A 21,810-nucleotide genomic window follows, 5' to 3' on the forward strand; every position below is an offset into this window, starting at 1 on the left:
CACTGACAAATATAAGGTTATGCACATGGGAAGTAATAATGCAAGTCACCCGTACATACTAAATAGTAAAAAAAAAGGGTAACCCTGACATAGAAAAGGAATTTTAGTGAATAGCAAACTAAACTGCGGAAACCAGTGTCAGGCAGCTGCTGCCAAGGCAAATATGATAATGAGTTGCATCAAAAAGGGCATAAATGCACATGATGAGAACATAGTCCTGCCACTTTACGAATCATTAGTCAGACCACACATGGAGTACTGTGTACAGTTCTGGGCTCCTGTGAACAAGACAGACATAGCAGAGCTGGAGAGGGTTCAGAGGAGGGCAAATAAAGTGATAACTGGAATGGGTGAACTACCGTACCCATTATAATTATCAAAATTATGGTTATTCAGTATAGAAAAAAGACGACTGAGGGTAGATCTAATAACTATCTATAAATATATCCGGGGTCAGTACAGAGATCTCTCCCATCATCTACTTATTCCCAGGACTGTGACGAGAGGACATCCTCTGCCTGTCTAGAGAAAAGAAGGTTTGTACAGAAACATAGAAGAGGATTCTTTACAGTAAGAGCAGTGAGACTATGGAACTCTCTGCCTGAGGAGGTGGTGATGGTGAGTTCACAAAAAAAATTCAAGAGGGGCCTGGATGTATTTCTGGAGCGTAATAATATTACAGGCTATAGCTACTAGAGAGGGGTCGTTGATCCAGGGAGTTATTTTGATTTCCTGATTGGAGTCGGGAAGGAATTTTCTTCCCCTAAAATAAGGAAAATTGGCTTCTACCTCACAGTTTTTTTTGCCTTCCTCTGGATCAACTTGCAGGATAACAGGATGACCTGTATGGATAGATGTATTTTTTTCAGCCTTACAAACTATGTTACTATGTTTCAGACAGTTAAGTCTACTGTAATTAAATATTTGATAAACTGGGTAGCACATTCCAGAAATAATCTGTCAGTCTTACTATTACAGTAAAGACGGGACAGGACAGGGGCACCAACTCTAAGAGTAGGACCATATGGTGCAGTTAAACGTTCATGGCCAAGATCTGCCCATTTGCAGCAGTCAGTGGTTGCACAATCTTGCAACTAAAGACAGAGGTTGCCCTAAGCGGGTGTAATTCGGGTGACAGCTGTAGCATCCAGCCAGAAAAGCACTGCAGCTGTCAGAGGAGAGGTGGAGAGTAGAGGGGCTGTGATGCAGCTCAATGCAGACAGCACTTCACAGGGAAGCTCTGCCTTCTGAACACTTGAAGAACAGAATCTGGCAGAATAAAACTTCATATTCACACTACTCAAAAACAAAAGCCTTGATGTTCGATGTCAACAAAGCCTAGCAGAGACCGTTCCATTTGATCAGTTTGATAGTTTTTTTTTATATTACTCTGCTATTTATGAAGAGTTAGTATTATAAATGGCTATCACAGCTATTCTGTTTGCACATATCAGTGAAGTATCTACTGAAGAAATGCAGACAGCATATGCCTTGCCTCCAACATGCTTCAGGTCAGATGTCAGACAAACACAATAAGCCTAGTTTAAACAAATCAGAGGAAATACATAATTTCCATATCGTTTTTAGGCAGCACATGAAAAGCGGTTAATAACCTTTTTCCACTTGCTAGAAAGAAGAAACAAAGACAGCATTAGGCCTCTTTCACACGAGCGTGACGGATTGGCTCTGGATGTGTTCAGTGAAATTCGCACCATTTTGCAAACAAGTTCAGTCAGTTTTGTCTGTGATTGCGTTCAATTATTTCCGCACGGGTGCAATGCGTTTTGATGCATTTTTCACACCACGTGATAAAAAAGGTTTACAAACATCTAGAAACCATAAGTGAAAAACTCATTGCATCTGCACTTGCTTCCGGATACAATGCGTTTTTCACTGAAGCCCCATTCACTTCTATGGGGCCAGGGCTGTGTGAAAAACACAGTTTTTGCAGCCCGGATTTGGACCCATTCACTCTGTGTGCTGTCCGCATCCGTTGCTCCGTTCCGTGGCCCCCCCAAAAAAATATAGCATGTCCTATTCTTGTCCGTTTTGCGGACAAGAATAGGCATGTCTACAAATTGTGGAAGGCACACGGGCGGCTTCTATTTTTTGCGGATCCGCGGTTTGCGGACCGGAAAAAACGTCACGGTCGTGTGCATGAGGCCTATAGAACATGCAGCGATTCTCACACTGATGCGTGAAAAAAAAAACCGCTCATGTACACAGACCCATTGAAATGAATGGGTCAGGATTCAGTGCAGGTGCTATGCGTTCACGTCACGCATCGCATCCGTGAGGAAAACTCGCTTGTGTGAAAGGGGCCTAAGGGGGCGAACCTCTTGCCTCAGCTGTTAACAGCATTGTTACAGAAGCCATGTCTGGAGTGGACCACATTGATGTCTATGAGAGAGTTTTTTAGGCATGCTCTGTGACCTGTGCAGAAGTCACCTATTGTAAATGGGTGGATCCTTAACCCTTTCATGACCAGGCGATTTTTTATTCTTTATTCCCAGCCCTCCCAAAGCCATAACTTTTTATTTTTCTGTTCACATAGCTGTATGATGGCTTCTTTTTTGCAGGACAAGATGCCCTTTCTAATGGCACTATTTACGGTTGCTTACAGTGTGGTGGGGAGCAGGGAAAAAAAATTCTAAATGGGGTGAAATTGGAGAAAGAAAACGCAATTCAATAACCATTTTTTGGGTTTTGTTGTTTTTACGGTGTTCCCTATACCATAAAACTGACTAGTTACTTTCATACTCCAGGTCAGTATGAATCCAGCAATACCACATATGTATATTTTGTATTGCGTTTTTACACTGGAGAAAAAAAATATTTATTTTTTCTTTTAGTCTCCATATTCTGACTTATATAACTTTTTTGTATTTGTGTGTGGAGCTTTGTGAAGACTTAGTTTTTTACAGGGCTATCTGTACTTTTCAGTGATACCATTTTGGGGTGTGCACGGCTTTCTATTTAATTTTTTGTGGGAGAAGTGACTGAAAAATGACAAATCTGCCATTTTGACTTTTTTCCCGTTTGACAGTTTTCCATATGGGATTACATTTTTTTTTTATTTCTCGTGAACGGCATTGGGGGACAGAGCACCATGGGTATATGCCCAGCTGCCACTAGGAGGCTGCCACTAGAAAGAAAAAGTGTTGGCTCCACCCAGATGGGCTATACCCTCTCCTCAGACACTAAACTAACCAGTTTTAGTCTAGTGTCCGTAGGAGACAGGACCTGCTCTGTTTTGTTTGCAGGTCTTGCTGCTTTTCATTTTTTTTATTTAATTCTTTTTAGTTTTTTCCTCGCGGGTGCAATGCGGATGCGTTTTTCATGCGTGTGATAAAGAACTGAAGGTTTACAAACATCTAGCAACCATCAGTGAAAAACGCATTGCATCCGCACTTGCTTGCAGATGCAATGCGTCTTTCACTAAAGCCCTATTCACTTTTATGGGGCCAGGGCTGCGTAATAAACGCAGAATATAGAACATGCTGCGTTTTTCACACAACGCAGAACTGATGTGTGAAAAAAACGTTCATGTACACAGACACATTGAAATGAATAGGTCAGGATTCAGTGCGGGTGCTATGCGTTCACGTCACGCATTTCACCCGCGCAGAAAACTCGCTCGTGTGAAAGGGGCCTTAGTCTTTAATTAAATAGCAGAGTAATTTGCCAATCATGCATCAGCATCCATACTTTAAAAAGTCCCTGAGACAATACCCAGGTTTTCTTATATTATGCTGTCCGGTCATCTAAGTGTAAACCTGGGAGAATTCCTGGTGTGTCCACTTTCTTTTCTTCTGCTTCTTTGTCTAGGCAAGCTATTAGGATTAGTGGAGAGCTGTTTGCAACCTTGTGCTGTGGCTATGTCTACACATCCTACTGAAGCACCTGGCTTTACTGCAGCACCTTCTTCCAAGGGGGTGAGTTTTTTTGCATGGCGGTGGACATCATGGGGGTTCTCATAACAAGGCTTGGATTTTAAATAAAGCACCGTTCATTTGTTGAGTTCCAGTACACTCCCAGGCTGCTTCTCCTTTCAGAGTGTATGTTACATTACTTTTCCCATGGCAGCCCTCTGGATAATGTGGATTTTCTGAGGACTACTTGCTTATATGTCTGTCTGTTTGTCCAGCATATCGGGGGAAAGAGAACAAGAAAGTCCAAGCACAGGTTCTGTATTCAGTGCAGGCAGCCTCTTCCACGGGATTTGGAGCAGGATACTTGTTATATATGTGCGTCCTAGGAGGATTCCGGGGTTCATGAAGATTTATGGCGCTAAGTGGGAGTTCGCCTTCAGAAATTATCTAGAGAATGGTGCAGCATCAGTTCAGAATCCTGGGACCGTACAACACTATCAAGGGGCTACTATACAGAATTCAAGTTCCTTCCAATTATTTGCTCTTAAATTCAGGAAAAAGTCCAGTAGTCCTTTTACAGGAATTTGTGAAAAAAGTGCGTTAGAAGATCTGTTTCATCTAAGAGGCTCAGGAGTTTATTCAAGAGTCTTCTCAGTCCCCAAACAAGACTAAGGCAGGAGATTTGTCATAAATCTTACTTTTTTTAAACAAAATCATAAAGAAGACTTGATTCAAAATGGAATCCATAAGATCAGCCATCCCTATTCTACAAGAGGGGGACAGGATAGGGACAATGGACATCAGAGATGCTTATTTTTATGTGGCAGTATCACAGAAGATTCCCAGGGTGACAGTCTGCAGAGGGAACTCAACCAGACATCTCCAATTTACCTGCCTGCAAGATTGTAGTGGTGATTGCTGTATTTTGGAAGGGGTGTATATCATTCCATAATTGAATGATTGAGAGCACCCTCTAAGAGCATCTTGCTGAATCACCTGAATCTTAATGTTCAGACTCTGGCCAAACTGGGGTTCATCCTGAATTACAATAAATCTCATCTTTTGCCAAAGAGAAAGCAAAGCAAAAAAACAAGCAAAGGGGTGTCCCCATTTAAGAGATCACCAGATTTTTTTCCCCAGGGAGCTTTGCACTTTGGGTTGCTGTGTTAAGACTCTTAAGGGAGGCTCCGCAGTTTTTTTTTGTAGCTGGTCTCCCTAACATCAGCTATTGTTTTGTTTGAGTAGTCTCCAAGGCATTGCTCCCAGTTAGCTAGAATCCTACTCCACACTGGTGAGGGGCAAAACCCCAAAACAGCTGTCTGTAGATGGATAACTGGCTTAGCTTTTCCTCTGTCACATCCTTAAGGCTTGTAACAGAGCTGGATTTTAACATAGGGGCCACTTAATATGGTGAATCTGGTAATTTTTTAAATGGGGACACCCCTTTGCTTGGTTTTCCTTTCCATGGAGGGATATCTGGCTTTCAGTGTATTAAAGACCCATAACTGGGGCTCCACGATTATTTAGCATATTTCAGATCCATGAAGTAGTGACTTAATGCAGGTCGTCTTTCCTGGGAGATCCCTGAAGCTATCTCCACAAGTTATTTCAACAGTAGATGTCATATGACAGTAGAATGGGGTCAAGTGCAAGTGGCCTCAAGAGAAGATGAAGATGCCCTCCAACTGGAAAGAGTTAAAAGCTTGTCTATCTGGCCCTTGTTCATTTTGCTTTGGATCTCCAGGGTCACAAGGTGCTCATACGGTCAGACAATCCAGTCACGGTTCATTACCTGAACAAACAGAGTGTACTAGAAGTCTCCTTCTTATGTCTCTCTCCCACTCTATAAAATCCTGGTCCGAGAGCAATGCTCCAGCCCTGTCAGCCAGACACATGAAAGGTCGGCAAAATGTCCAGGCAGATTGGCTCAGCTGCAAATCTCAAGCTAGAGGAGTGCAGCCTCTTCAGCCGAATAACAACCAGGTTTACAGCTCAAAACACCAATTCCCAGAGATCTGCTCTCTGTCCCCACAAGGGCAACTGGAAACTCTAGATGACGTTTCATCAGTTGGAATTCTCTGCTGATCTACTGCATGTATTTCCCCCTCTACCTCTTATTCCTGGAGTTCTGCAAAAAAAATAAAAAATCTGCTGGAGACAGTGTCAGCTATAGTGATTATTTTGTTTTGGCCTTGTAGAAGCTGGTTTCCTCTTGTGTTACAACTCTCAAGAGGTCAATATAGGAAGCTTTCAGTGAGTCAAGCCTTATCGCAACAAGGGGGGTGTTGCTATTCCTCTGCCTGCCTGCTTGTTTCCTGATGAGGAATCATTGTGTTCAATGTTCATTGTGTGTTCGCAGCATCATTACACAGGACAGTTATACCTGATAATTGCCCTGATCATTGACCTGTGTAAAAGTGCCTTCAGGTTTTTGGAAGGGTTTGGAGAAAGTTTTCTACATGATCTAATCATGAAGGTCTTTCTTCATTGGAGTTGACATTCCTTCTCCAGTTTCTGGAAGACAGTTTTGACAAAAGCTTGAATGATAACACTTCAGAGCTATTAAGAACTTAAGACCTCGATTCAGATGTCAAGTATCTTCCTGGGACTTTTTTGGGAGTTCTGAGATGCCTTAATGGAATTGTCTCACTTTAGCAAATAATACTTATTTATGTACATGCAGAGACAGTTAATACAAACCACTTACTAAATGTGTTGTGATTGTCCAGACTGCCTCCTTTGCTGAGTTGATTCATTTTTCCATCGTATTATACACTGCACATTTCCAGGGGTTACAGCCACCACTGCATGCAGATATGAGGTGGCTGGGACGTGAGCTGCTGCGCATGCATGCCTACGTCCACTCCCACGGTCCCGGCCAGTGGATAGTCTAGTGCTTTTTCCTATAGTATGCAAGCACGGCCACTGTTGCTGATTTGCAGGGTGGTCGTAACACTGGAAACAAGCAGTGTTCAATGCAACTGAAAAATAAATCAAGCCAACAAAGGAGGCAATATGGATAATCACAATACATTAGTAAGTGCCTTGCTTTAACTTTGTCTACATGATAATTGCCATTAACTGAAGTGAGACAACCCCTTTAAGAATCCTTCATTTGAACTGATTCAAGAGGCTAGTGTGCTGCTATGCAGTTAAATTTATATAGTTTAATTTGTTGAACCATTCATATATTCTATATTTGGTCATATGCTCCCATCTAGGGGTCTTTTTTGGTAATGCGCTTGTTTTTCTGTTATATCTGTGACTCATTTCTTTTCATTGCTCCACCCCTTCTTCTGTGTACCTCACTTCCTGTATCTTTATTCTGGTCCAGGCATTTGCACAAGGTACACATGTATTCTCATGTAAGCTTACAAAAGCATCATCTTTTGACCGCACAATACCGGAATCCATCTGTTCTGCTGTACTCTGTTATCTGGCTTACAGAATAAAGCAACTTACACAGATAAACTTGGTGTTGGTGAGTTAAAGCTATCGGATAAGGATTGTCCGCAGTGATTATATCTGCTTATACAGGCCAGGCATAGAGGTCTCACTAGGGATAAATCGCTATTACAACAATCTGAGTCAGAATAGCTAGTCTATGGTTTATTTAATGGGAAACCCTGCTCCTAGTAGCCATCTCTATAACAAAGAGAGTGAGTTGCAGGTGATGTCTACTAGAGACCATACCTAAAGCTGGACTGTCTTATCCTCAGGATGGTTCTGGGTTACCACCCTAAAGTAGCATCTAAGGGTACTTTCACACTTGCAGCAGAGAATCCCGGCAGGCAGTCTCACAAATGCATTGCAATACCGGATCCGTCTCTCTGGTGCCATCTGGAAAAACGGATCCGGTAAAAAATTTTTTACCATTTTTAAAGGTCTGCGCATGCAGGAACACCTAATGCCGGATCCGGCACTAATACACTTCAATGTAAATTAATGCCGGATCTGGCATTCCGGCAAGTGATCAGTATTTTCGGCCGGATTGAAAACTGCAGCATGCTGCAGTATTTTCTTTGTCCAAAAAAACGTAAGAGGGACTGAACTGATGCATCCTGAATGGAATGCTCTCCATTCAGAATGCATTAGGATAAATCCCTTTTGTCCTGTTTGACAGTCTGCCCAACAGTGACAAAGCTTCTTAAAGTCTTCCTTAAATAATTAGGTTAGAGATACTATTTCCTTTTGTTATGATCCAATCCCTGCCAATCTATAAAAGCACACTCTACAAGGGCAGTTTTCCTATCTTGAGCAGAAAGGAGATGTGTTGCGTTGGACCACATCAGTCAAGCACTGACTTGGTATTCATCTAGTACGGACCCATGCACACGACCGTTTTTTGGGTCCACATCCAAGCCGCAGTTTTTGCGGCTCGGGTGCGGACCCATTCACTTCAATGGGGCTGCAAAAGATGCGGACAGCACCCCGTGTGCTGTCCGCATCCGTTGCTCCGTTCCGAGGCCCCGCAAAAAATATCAGTTTTGCAGACAAGAATAGGCATGTCTACAATGGGCCGCCCGTTCCGTTCCACAAATTGCGGAAGGCACACGGATGGCTTCTGTTTTTTGCAGCACGGTCGTGTGCATGAGGCCTACGTTTGTGAAACATTATTGCCAATATAAGTTGTCTGAGATGGAGGAGTCCTTTGACAGAAAAGTACTGGAACCTGGTGATGTTTAAGTTTTTACTTTATTTCCCTCGCTTATCATTCTGTAATGTTTGCTGTGCCTTCATGTGCCGCACAGTTTCCCTTCCTGCTGCATATATACAGATATGGTTATTGTCTCAGGGGCATTTTATAATATGGATGTTGGTACATGGTTGGCTAATAACTCTGCTGTTTAAGGCCTCATGCACACGACCGTATGTGTTTTGCAGTCTGCAAATTGCGGATCCGCCAAAAAAAGGATGACGTTCCGAATGGCATCCTTTTTTTTGCGGATCCGTTATTTTTGCGGATCAATTGTAATAATGCCTATCCTTGTCCGCAAACTAGAAAAAAATAGGACATGCACTATTTGTTTTGCGGGGCTACGGAACGGACATACTGATGCGGACAGCAAAAAAAAACAACGAACAGACACGGAAACAAACAACGTTCGTGTGCATGAGGCCTTAGGCTGATGGTGTCTTGTTTTCTTCTGTCCTAGCTAGGAGAAAGAGGTTATTAACCCCTTTGTGTGCTGCCTTAGGACTCCAGAAAATACATTTCGGTGAATGCATTAAAACTATATGTTCTATTTACTGGATCATTGGAACATTTTTTTTTCTCTTAGAGACATCTTGAAGCAAGGAGGTTCTGCTGTGGATGGTGCAATCGCTGCTCTGCTTTGTACATCTGTGATACATCCGCAGAGTATGGGCCTTGGAGGAGGAGTCATTTTTACTATTTATGATGCCTCTACAAGTAAGTAGTTTTTTTTAGTGTATTGGATATAAATAAAAGTGAAAGCATTATAAAGATAATTTATATCTAAATCTTGCAGGCAATGGGCCCCTATGCAAAGGGAGGGGGGGTGTACTTATTTAAAATGTAGCTTTTAATAAATTATGCGATAGGCAGAGTAAAAAGGACTCACTAAACGAATAAAACATACAAACATAGATAGGACCAATTGGTACCAGGCTGGTACAAATGAAAAATTCTGCTCCGTCTGTGAGGACGCGAACAGTCTTACCAGACCCTTTGTAGTTAGTGGGTACGGTTCCTTGGTAACAGGAGGCAGGAAAACCTGGGAGTATGCCGGGCGGAGAACGGATGCTTCAGCTGTGCAGTCAGGTAGATCAGACAGTGTAGTCAGGTAGATCAGACAATAGGAGGAGTCCTATATATCCCTATCAAGGTGAGAGGGGCTATTATGCTGCTACCTGTCTATACAGAGCACTCGCCTTGAGAAAGGCGACCCCGTCCGGTAGCCTGTCCCTATGGTGGACCTGTACCCTGGAACTACAGAAGGTTTTTTCAGTGATGAATGGATGGTGATACTTCCAGTGGTCACCCGACGTGGCACGTTTCTGTCCGTGACTTCTTCAGGGGGAACGACTGCAGGAGGTAACAGTATAGCCGTAGGTATTTAGCCTTAGGCTAGTTTAACACTGAGGAAAAAAGAACAGGCTTTAATGGCCTGTGGACTGCTAAAACCTGGTTGGGCTGCAGTTGCTGCTTAATCCAGGGTGGAAAGCAGAGTGGCACAGGAGGGGTAGTCCTGTGCAGGACGGTCTGGGGAATCTAATAATCCCTTTCAAACATGTGCAACCCCTATGGTTAGGGGTGACAGTATGGACCAGCCGCGGCTTAGGGGTTGCACATGTTTGAAAGGGATTATTAGATTCCCCAGACCGTCCTGCACAGGACTACCCCTCCTGTGCCACTCTGCTTTCCACCCTGGATTAAGCAGCAACTGCAGCCCAACCAGGTTTTAGCAGTCCACAGGCCATTAAAGCCTGTTCTTTTTTCCTCAGTGTTAAACTAGCCTAAGGCTAAATACCTACGGCTATACTGTTACCTCCTGCAGTCGTTCCCCCTGAAGAAGTCACGGACAGAAACGTGCCACGTCGGGTGACCACTGGAAGTATCACCATCCATTCATCACTGAAAAAACCTTCTGTAGTTCCAGGGTACAGGTCCACCATAGGGACAGGCTACCGGACGGGGTCGCCTTTCTCAAGGCGAGTGCTCTGTATAGACAGGTAGCAGCATAATAGCCCCTCTCACCTTGATAGGGATATATAGGACTCCTCCTATTGTCTGATCTACCTGACTACACTGTCTGATCTACCTGACTGCACAGCTGAAGCATCCGTTCTCCGCCCGGCATACTCCCAGGTTTTCCTGCCTCCTGTTACCAAGGAACCGTACCCACTAACTACAAAGGGTCTGGTAAGACTGTTCGCGTCCTCACAGACGGAGCAGAATTTTTCATTTGTACCAGCCTGGTACCAATTGGTCCTATCTATGTTTGTATGTTTTATTCGTTTAGTGAGTCCTTTTTACTCTGCCTATCGCATAATTTATTAAAAGCTACATTTTAAATAAGTACACCCCCCCTCCCTTTGCATAGGGGCCCATTGCCTGCTCCGTACTTCGGAGTGTATTCAAAGCCTGAATTGCATCAGGGCTCTGATCAATTTTTTGCTTATATCTAAATCTTGGAATGAATATATATCATGTAAACATGCAACCAATATATAACATCCATATGATTTTTTTTTAGCAATAATAAATAAATACCTGTGCATTTTACTTGCAGTAGCATCATCTTTGTACATCGGGACTGTACAATTATATCCTGCTCTTCTTTGTAGAATAATATTAAAGTTCCATCAAACTGAGGCAGAAACTCCTGTGTGTGGCGTTTGGTTTGCTATGGGGCATCTAGGCTTCTTCATTGAAGACTTTGATCTTGTTATTTCTGGAACTATTATATATATATATATATACACTGCCTGTCCAAAAAAAAAAGTTGCCACCAAAAATATTTTGTTGGGCAGCCTTTAACTTTGATTATGGCACACATTCGCTGTGGCATTGTTTCGATTAGTTTCTGCAATGTCACAAGATTTATTTCCATCCAGTGTTGCATTAATTTTTCACCAAGATCTTGCATTGATGATGGTAGAGTCTGACTGCTGCGCAAAGCCTTCTCCAGCACATCCCAAAGATTCTCAATGGGGTTAAGGTATGGACACTGTGGTGGCAATCCATGTGTGAAAATGATGTCTCATGCTCCCTGAACAACTCTTTCACAATTTGAGCCCGATGAATCCTGGCATTGTCATCTTGGAATATGCCCGTGCCATCAGGGAAGAAAAAATTACCTGGTCATTCAGTATGTTCAGGTAGTCAGCTGACCTCATTCTTGGAGCACATACTGTTGCTGAACCTAGACCTGACCAACTGCAGCAACCCCAGATCATAGCACTGCCCCCACAGGCTTGTACAGTAGGCACTAGGCATGATGGGTGCATCACTTCATCTGCCTCTCTTCTTACCCTGATGCGCCCATCACTCTGGAACAGGGTAAATCTGGACAAATCTGGACTCATCAGACCACATGACCTTCTTCCATTGCTCCAGAGTTCAATCTTTATGCTCCCTAGCAAATTAAAGCCTTTTTCTCTGGTTTGCCTCACTGATTAGTGTTTTTTTTACGGCTACACAGCTCTTCAGTCCCAATCCCTTGAGTTCCCTTCGCATTGTACGTGTGGAAATGCTCTTACTTTCACTATTAAACATAGCCCTGAGTTCTACTGTTGTTTTCTTCGATTACACCAAACATTTAAGTGATCGCCGATCATGATCATTCAGGATTTTTTTTCCGCCACATTTCTTCCTCGAATACGATGGGTCCCTGTCACGACCACCCCCGTTTAAATCAGACTTATGACCGCCAGGACGCCCCAGCGGGAAGAAAAGCCCAACCGAGGGTAGACCGTGACAGGGGGGAGATACAGAATTACCCAAACAGTCAATCCTGGACCCCCCTTATTTTCTGCTGCCACCACGTTTGTGAGTGAACGACTAAGTGTAGGGATAGGGGTTCGGAGCACTCACAGATCAGCCCCGGTACCACGCTACAAGCTAACACCAAAACAGTTATGTCTCTAATATCAGTCGACTAATAGACAGGTAGGTCTCTTCAAGGCGTACAAGTACCGGTACTTTGTTGCAGTGTGGCTTAGAGCGATAAGAGAGAGACAATTTAAAAGATATAAAAATATCTTTTACTTTAAGTAACACAGAAGTAAAACAAACAATGCATACAAAAATTTACAGAAAAAGATTACAATAGCAAGCTGGAAAGCATGTGGAAAATAAATGGGGATAAAAAGAGAAATTACTATCTTGGACTTTGCCTATGCAAAATCCAGGCACAAAACTTACGTTTCAATGGACAGCCTATCGGCAAAAAGCTCTCCTCTCCCATTGCGCACAGACTTTTATGCCCCATTTTGTGGGAGGATAAGGGGGGTTGGCCCAGCCAATCGCTGGCCAAGGGCTGCATGGTGTGTGTTCCTGTTCCTCCCTGCTGCTGGCCAGGCCAGTTTTCCCTAATTTTACAAAAAATGGCCATAAATTTGCAGGTGTAATAAATATGAAAAATCTGGCGCTTGTGCTGGGTCCCCCATGAATTTATGGACCATTCCATGGGTGACACCACACCTCTCTCCCCTCTAGGTGACTAGTAACCCATTTCCCTGTCTGGAGCTGCCAAGTTTGGACTCTCCCCCGGTTCCTCTGGGTGAGAGGTGCATTTTGAATGTACCTACATTTTTGTGTCATAATTCCATATAGCCCAAATATGCTTTTTGGGGTTCTCAGAGCACAGTTCACATGTCTCTCCTTATGCGCTCCCCCCTCCCAGCTCTTTCTGCTTCTGATGTGTAAATTGACCAGGCTGCAAGCATGTGTTTAACGTTCGTGGTTTCAAAGTGGCCAGGAGACGCATGGTCTGGAGTTTGTCCTTTGAAGCTGTCCAAGGTGTGAGGTGATCTCAGCAGGGGGTGATTAGAGTCTGTGGTCTACAAAGGGCTACAGGAACGGCCATATATAGACGTATTGTTCCCTGGCTAGAAGCAGTTCATTTTTTTAAACTGACAGTCAACCCGATTCTTATAAAACATTTTTATGAATAAGATCGGGACAGGGACGTGACATTGCGTCATAGTCCCCACTATCCTTCCAGTTTTTAATAATGCGTTGGACAGTTCTTAATCCAATTTTAGTAGCTTCTGCAATCTCCTTAGATGTTTTCTCTGCTTGATGCATGCCAATGATTTGACCCTTCTCAAACAGTATAACATCTTTTCCACGACCACGAGATGTGTCTTTCGACATGGTTGTTTAAGAAATAAGAAGCAACTCATTGCACCAGTTGGGGTTAAATAACTTGTTTCCAGCTGAAAGATAATTGCCCATGCAGTAATTATCCAATAGGAGGCTCATAACTATTTGCTTAGTCAAATCCAGGTGGATTCACTTTTTTTTTGGACAGGCAGTGTGTATATATATATATATATATATATATTATACTGATGTTTTAACAGGGGTGAGCAATTTAAAGGTGGCAAGTCCTCTCTAACATTTATGACCCCATAAAACATATCTTTTATATGTAATCTTAAGGTTCTGTCTTAAAGAGGTTGGCCACTTTCTATTTAGCATTGACCATTATGTTTGTAAGATGACTATGTCACGCCACCGAGCATAGGAGGGAAGGGGGAAACAGAGAATCAGGCCTGAGAACAAGGGAAGGAAGATAGACACCTCCTAGTGAAAACCCTAACCAAAATCCTGACTAACTACCAGTATGAACAGAATCCAAAAGGTAGGTGAGTTCATATGCAGGAATACCTAGAGTCCTATCTAGCCCTATATGACCCTGGTACTAATAGCAGGAACGAGACTACCTGTTCCTCCGAAAATAAGGACGAACAGGAGTCTACTTCAGGCCTAATGCAAACAATATGGAAATGCAACACACAGAACCCAAACAAAATACAAAAGGGAAAGGAAAGACTTAACTTCAAAGAGGCTATGGAAGCACCAGGAACTCAGCCGAGATCCAACCACAAACAATCCACAGGCACAGAAGCTATAAACCGCACAGAATAGTGGGAAAAGCAACTATAAATAAGGAAGGTAAATGACCACATAAGCAACACTTGGAGGCAAGGGGTGTGGCCATTACCAGAAACAACACAGACACCTATTGATAAACAAGGAAAACCTGTCAGATCAAACCACGTGTTGCCAGTCTCACAGATCTCCTGCCACTCACTGTTGCCAGGACGTCCGTATGTCTCGGTACGTCCGTGACAGTACCCCAACTCTACGGGTGACCTCCGGGCACCCAGGACCGATCTTATTCGGGTGAGACCTGTGAAGAGCTTTCACAACTGGCATTCACGTCAGATGCCACTACCCACATCCTCTCCTCTGGTCCATAACCCTTCCATTGAACAAGATACTGAAGAGATCTATGGAGAACTTGAGAGTGAATTATCTTGGCGATCTGAAATTCCAAACTACCGTCCACCATGACACGAGCGGGTGGCAAGGAAGACGGCTCCAAAGGTTCAACATATCTCTTCAACAAAGATTTATGAAACACATTATAAATTTTCAGGGCCTGAGATAGTTCAAGATAAAAAGCTACAGGATTAATAATGGCAGTGATCTTATATGGACCAATAAACCTTGGACCCTACTTCCAAGAAGGTACCTTTAACTTAATGTTTCTTGTGGACAGCCATTTAGAATCACCCACTCTTAGGTCCGGACCATTCATATGTTTCCTGTCAGCCACACGTTTCTACTTGTTGCCCATATTCATCAAGTTATCTTGAATTTTCCACCATATAGATGACAATGATGAAAAACGTTCCTCCTCAGGGATACCAGAAGTATCTGGACCAGAAAATGTGCCAAACTGTGGGTGAAACCCATATGCCCAAAAAAATGGCGACTTCCCAGTGGACTTCTGTCTACGATTATTTATGGCAAACTCAAAGACAAAAGCCAAAGACAAAAACAAAGACCACTCCTCCTGGTTCTCAGAGACAAAACATCTCAAGTAAGTCTCCAGACTCTGATTTGTGTGCTCCGTCTGTCCGTTCGACTGAGGATGAAAAGCTGAAGAAAAGGACAGTTGTACCCCCAGTCGAGTACAGAACACCCTCCAGAATCTGGAAACAAACTGAGTCCCACGATCCGAGACCACGTCAGAGGGAATGCCATGGAGTTTCACAATGTTGTCAACAAACACTTGTGCAAGTGTTTTAGCATTAGGTAGGGCCGGAAATGCTATAAAGTGCACCATTTTACTAAAGCGATCAACTACCACCAGAATAACTGTCTTTCCTGAAGAATTAGGTAGATCAGTGATAAAATCCATGGATAAGTGAGTCCATGGTCTGGACGGGATGGGCAATGGAAGTAGAGATCCGGAAGGCCAAGTATGTGTCACCTTAGCGCGTGCACAGATACTACAGGCTAACACATAGTCCTCAACACACTTACGCAACCCCTGGCCACCAGAATCTACGAGAGATGAGGTCGGAAGTGGATCTGCTCCCAGGGTGTCCCGTAAGAACCGCACAGTGATGTTCCTCAAACACCTTGTGACGCAAGTCCGATGGCTAGAAATGAGCGAATCGAATCAGACAAAGTGGAATTTGATCCGAATTTCAGGAAAAATTTGATTTGCAACAAATGTGAACTTCCGTGCATTTCGTGGTAGCAAATCACAATTTTCCTAAAATGGCGGTTACACGTGTGAGGACATGGGGCAAGAAACTCTGGAAAGGAGGGCTGACCCATAATGCCATGCATGCAGCCAACCAGCAGCCAGCCAGTCTGTGATGTCACAGCCCTATAAATACGGCGGCCATCTTAGAGTCAGACATTTTCAAGCGTTCTGAGTGCAGAGACAGATGTGAGAAGGCGCTAGGGACAGCAATTGGAAAAACCTCTTAGTGAAAAAAAATATATATAAAAAAAAAAACGATTTATAAGTGCAGGGAAAGTATAAGGAGGAATCATTTCACAGCATCTTAGTGCAGGGAGAGAAAAGCGATTTACAAGTGCAGGAAAATATTATTTGGGGATTCAAATAGCCATTATACAGCTCTGTCATTCCAGCAATATGTTCTTGTGGTGCAAGTGCTATGCTTAAAAGCTTTTAGTGGCTTATATCATTTCAAACAAGAAAAATATATTCTCAGTTAACGTCGGTGGTTATATGTGTTGAAAGCGTACAGAAAGAAAAAAATATACGCACTTATTTGTGGCAAAAGCATTTAGTTGCCTATTTCATTATAGAAAGAAAAAAATATAAGCATTTTACTGGTGCACTTATTTGTGGCAAAAGGGTTTAGTGGCTATTTCATTATAGAAAGAAAGAAATATATGCACTTCACTGGTGCACTTATTTGAGGCAAAAGCATTTAGTGGCCTATTTAATTATAGAAAGAAAAAAATATACGCACTTCACTGGTGCACTTATTTGTGGCAAAAGGGTTTAGTGCCTTATTTCATTATAGAAAGAAAAAAATATACGCACTTCACTGGTGCACTTATTTGTGGCAAAAGGGTTTAGTGCCCTATTTCATTATAGAAAGAAAAATATATACGCACTTCACTGGTGCACTTATTTGTGGCAAAAGCGTTCAGTGGCCTATTTCATTATAGAAAGAAAAATATATACGCACTTCACTGGTGCATTTATTTCTGCTAAAAGCGTTTACTGGCCTATTTCAGTACAAAAAGAAAAATATATTCTCAGTTCATGTCGACGGTTATATGTGTTGAAAGTGTACAGAAAGAAAAAAATATACGCACTTATTTGTGGCAAAAGCATTTAGTTGCCTATTTCATTATAGAAAGAAAAAAATATAAGCATTTTACTGGTGCACTTATTTGTGGCAAAAGGGTTTAGTGGCTATTTCATTATAGAAAGAAAGAAATATATGCACTTCACTGGTGCACTTATTTGAGGCAAAAGCATTTAGTGGCCTATTTAATTATAGAAAGAAAAAAATATACGCACTTCACTGGTGCACTTATTTGTGGCAAAAGGGTTTAGTGCCCTATTTCATTATAGAAAGAAAAATATATACGCACTTCACTGGTGCACTTATTTGTGGCAAAAGCGTTCTGTGGCCTATTTCATTATAGAAAGAAAAATATATACGCACTTCACTGGTGCATTTATTTCTGCTAAAAGCGTTTACTGGCCATTTTCAGTACAAAAAGAAAAGTATATTCTCAGTTCACGTCGACGGTTATATGTGTTGAAAGTGTACAGAAAGAAAAAAATATACGCACTTATTTGTGGCAAAAGCATTTAGTTGCCTATTTTATTATAGAAAGAAAAAAATATAAGCATTTTACTGGTGCACTTATTTGTGGCAAAAGGGTTTAGTGGCTATTTCATTATAGAAAGAAAGAAATATATGCACTTCACTGGTGCACTTATTTGAGGCAAAAGCATTTAGTGGCCTATTTAATTATAGAAAGAAAAAAATATACGCACTTCACTGGTGCACTTATTTGTGGCAAAAGGGTTTAGTGCCTTATTTCATTATAGAAAGAAAAATATATACGCACTTCACTGGTGCACTTATTTGTGGCAAAAGCGTTCAGTGGCCTATTTCAGTACAGAAAGAAAAAATATACGCACTTCACTGGTGCACTTATTTGTGGCAAAAGCGTTCAGTGGCCTATTTCAGTACAGAAAGAAAAAAATATGCGCACTTCACTGGTGCAGTTATTTGTGGCAAAAGGGTTTAGTAGCCTGTTTCAGTACAAAAAGAAAAATATATACCCAGTTCACTGGTGCATTTATTTCTGCTGAAAACGTTTACTTGCCTATTTCAGTACAAAAAGAATAATATATTCTCAGTTCAAGTCGGCGGTTATATGTGTTGAAAGCATGGCTGGGAGTCAGCAAGGTGGCAGCAGTGGGAGATCGGGAGCCAAACGTGCCCTGGGTAGACCACCTGCTTCGCAGCAGCCTACCTGCCCGGGAAATAGTGGTGCAGGGGTTCACGGAAGTAGCAGCAGTAGCAGTCAGTCAGTGCGGCGGTTATATGTGTTATTTTGTATTTCAGTACAAAAAGAAAAATATATTCTGAGTTCACTTCGGCGGTTATTTGTTTGGAAGCGTTTAGTGACCTATTTCAGTACAAGAAGAAAAATACATTCTCAGTTCACGTCGGCGACGGTTATATGTCTTGAAAGCGTTTAGAGGCCTATTTCAGTCCAAAAAGGAAAAATATATACACATTTCACTTCTGCAGTTATATGTGGTGAAAGCGTTCAGTGTGCTATTTCAGTACAAAAAGGAAAAAAATATAAGCACTTCACTGGTGCATTTATTTCAGCTAAAAGCGTTTACTGGCCTTTTTCAGTGCAAAAAGAAAAATATATACGCGTTTCACTTCTGCAGTTATTATTATTTCAGTAAAAAAACTAAATATATTCAGCGTTCACTTTTGCAGTTATATGTGGTAAAACCTTTAGTGACGTATTTCGGGTGAAAAAAAATATATATTCAGCGTTCAGCGCCGCAGTAATATTTGTGGTAAAATCTTTATTGACGTATTTCAGTGGAAAAACAAAATTTATTCAGTGGTCAGCTCTGCGATTATATGCGGTAAAATCTCTATGAGGTCTCCATGATAAATCTGCAGTCGGGCGCAACGGTTCATTTCTGAGACGTCCGTATAGTGCGGGGGGAATCCGAAGACCCTCTCCATCTCCATATATGCGGTAAAATCTTTTGTGACTTATTTCATTGTAAAAACAAATAGTATTCAGAGTTCAGTGCTGCAGTTATATGTGGCAAAATCTTTTGTGATGTATTTCGGTGGAAAAACAAATTTTATTCAGCGTTCAGCGCTGTAGTAATATGCGGTAAAATCTTTTGTCATGTATTTCGGTGGTAAAACAAATTTTATTTAGCGTTCAGCGCTGCAGTTATATGCGGTAAAACCTTTAGTGACTTATTTCGTTGTAAAAACTAATTGTATTCAGCGTTTAGCGCTGCAGTTATATGCGGTAAAATCTTTAGTGACTTATTTTGGTGGAAAAACAAATTGTAATCAGCGTAGTTATATGCGGTAAAATCTCCATGATGTCTCCATGATAAATCTGCAGCATGAGGGCCCCGTGTGGCTTCTACACGCTTTCAAGATAATCCTGCAGCGGAGCGAATAGTTGCCGGATGACCGGGACGCTCCATGACCTTCTCAGGAGCTGCTGTCGGGAGCAGCGGTTCATTTGAGAGACGTCCGTATAGTGCGGAGGGAATCGGAAGACCCCCTCCATCTCTGTGCTCTGTTATATGCGGTAAAATCTTTTGTGACTTATTTCGGTGGAAAAACAAAATTTATTCAGCGGTCAGCGCTGCGGTTATACGCGGTAAAATCTTTATTGACGTATCTTGATGAACTTCACGCCTCTTCCGGGCAGTGGCGTAGCGTGGGTTGCCAGCACCCGGGGCAAACCATGTATTGCACCCCCCCCAACCTGTGGACACGCCCCTTTTTACAGATAATGTAGCAGTCCTATGTAGCACCACAGATAATGCAGTGATAACTCTGAGTACAGATAATGTGGTAGATGGGTGTGAGGCCCCAGAATTCAGAACACGCACAGTGTGACCTGAAGTCTGGGGTCAGGATGCGGCAGGGTGGGCCATATTCTCAATCCACCCCCCAACCCTACCGTGAAACAAATATGTGTTTGGACATTACATAAATCACTACAAAATATACAGGAGAATACAGCACCATATACCTCATCCATCCAGTGACATCTTCTGTGATGTAGACTTCTCTCAACATCTTGATTTGAAGATAAGACCGCCATGACACCTTCTTTCAGCTGCGTCTCATCTCTACAGAGTTTTATTATTATTAGTTATTATTATTATTATTATATATAATGGCCCCCTCTGTGTAATGTATAATAGCCCCTCTGTAATATTAGGATATATAATGGGCTATTATATATCCTAATTATACAGAGGGGGCCATTATATATTATAATAATACTGGGGGGGGGGGGGCATTATATATAATAATTATACAGGGGGTCCATTATAAATTATACAGGGGTCCATTATATATTTATTATACAGGGGGGCCATTATATATTATACAGAGGGGACATTTATAATAATTATACAGGGGGGCCATTATATATTATACAGGGTGGCCATTATATATTATACAGAGGGGACATTATTTATAATAATTATACAGGGGGGCCATTATATATTATACAGGGTGGCCATTATATATTATACAGAGGGGACATTATTTATAATAATTATACAGGGGGACCATTATATATTATACAGAGTGGCCATTAAATATTATAATTATACAGAGGGACCATTATTAATGGGCCCTCTGTATAATTATAATATATAATGGCCCCCCTGTATAATATAGAATAGTCCCCCTGTATAATTATAATATATAATGACCCCTCTTTATAATATATAATAGCCCCTCTGTATAATATATAATGGCCCCTCTTTATAATATATAATAGCCCCTCTGTATAATATGTAATGGCCCCATTGTATGCTATGTAATGGCCCCTATTCTTTCCCCCACCTCCATAGTGCCCCCAGTGTGGCCCCTGGTACTTACATAAAAAATTAAATAAAATACTCACCTCTCTTCATCGCCTCTTGTAGCCTTTGCTCGGTCGTCCCGGCGCAGATGGTCAGGAACACATTACCGTGCCCTCCTGCGCTGCGTCAACATGTTATCTCGCGAGACCCGGCGCAGGAGGTCACTGTGATGTAATCGCGATCTCCTGCGCTATTCTACTGCTTCATAGGCTTCAGGCCTGGCCTGAAGCTTATGAGGCAGAACGGAGAGGATAGGAGCCATAGGCTTCCATCACCCTCATTATACTGCCTGCTGCCTGGCGCCCCCTACAATTTTCGCGCGGGGCAACCCCCCCCCCACGCTACGCCACTGCTATCGGGCTCAAAGCTATCTTTATGCTTTGTCTTCTCATTGTCTGTAGCTACTAGAGGCCTGTTCATGCCAGGCAGGTTCCCCCAGAAGTATCTTGGTCGATCGACACTCTGTCATTGTGCCATGGAGGCAAATGACCCACTTCCCTTTCAACCATATGTGATTAGATAAATAAAAACACTGACAACATATTTCTTAGTGGAATAGAAATGGCCGAAGTGCTTTATTAAGGGTAACCAAAATTAAAACCAATAAATAAGTTAATAAATTAATTAATAATTAAAACCATCAACCATAACAATAAATACCAATTTCAAACCATCCATATAGACCAAGATCCACTCAGCATCAGCTGAGCGATACAGCCCCTCTAATAAAGCACAGCGACAGGTAGCGCAAAATTTAAGGGAGGGAGGGCGGGCGCTGTCCA

The 21,810-nt window shown here is 42.2% G+C and overlaps 1 protein-coding gene across 1 annotated transcript in view; it reads left to right on the forward strand.

The window, feature by feature from the left end:
* GGT5 (gamma-glutamyltransferase 5) overlaps positions 1-21,810 on the forward strand; it is a 130,344-nt gene that overhangs the window by 19,157 nt on the left and 89,377 nt on the right. The window contains 1 exon segment of the mRNA XM_040419672.1: positions 9,155-9,285. Coding sequence (XP_040275606.1) covers positions 9,155-9,285 — 131 coding nt within the window.

This window comes from Bufo bufo, chromosome 2 (genome assembly GCF_905171765.1).
Source record: "Bufo bufo chromosome 2, aBufBuf1.1, whole genome shotgun sequence".
NCBI classification, from domain to species: Eukaryota; Metazoa; Chordata; class Amphibia; order Anura; family Bufonidae; genus Bufo; species Bufo bufo.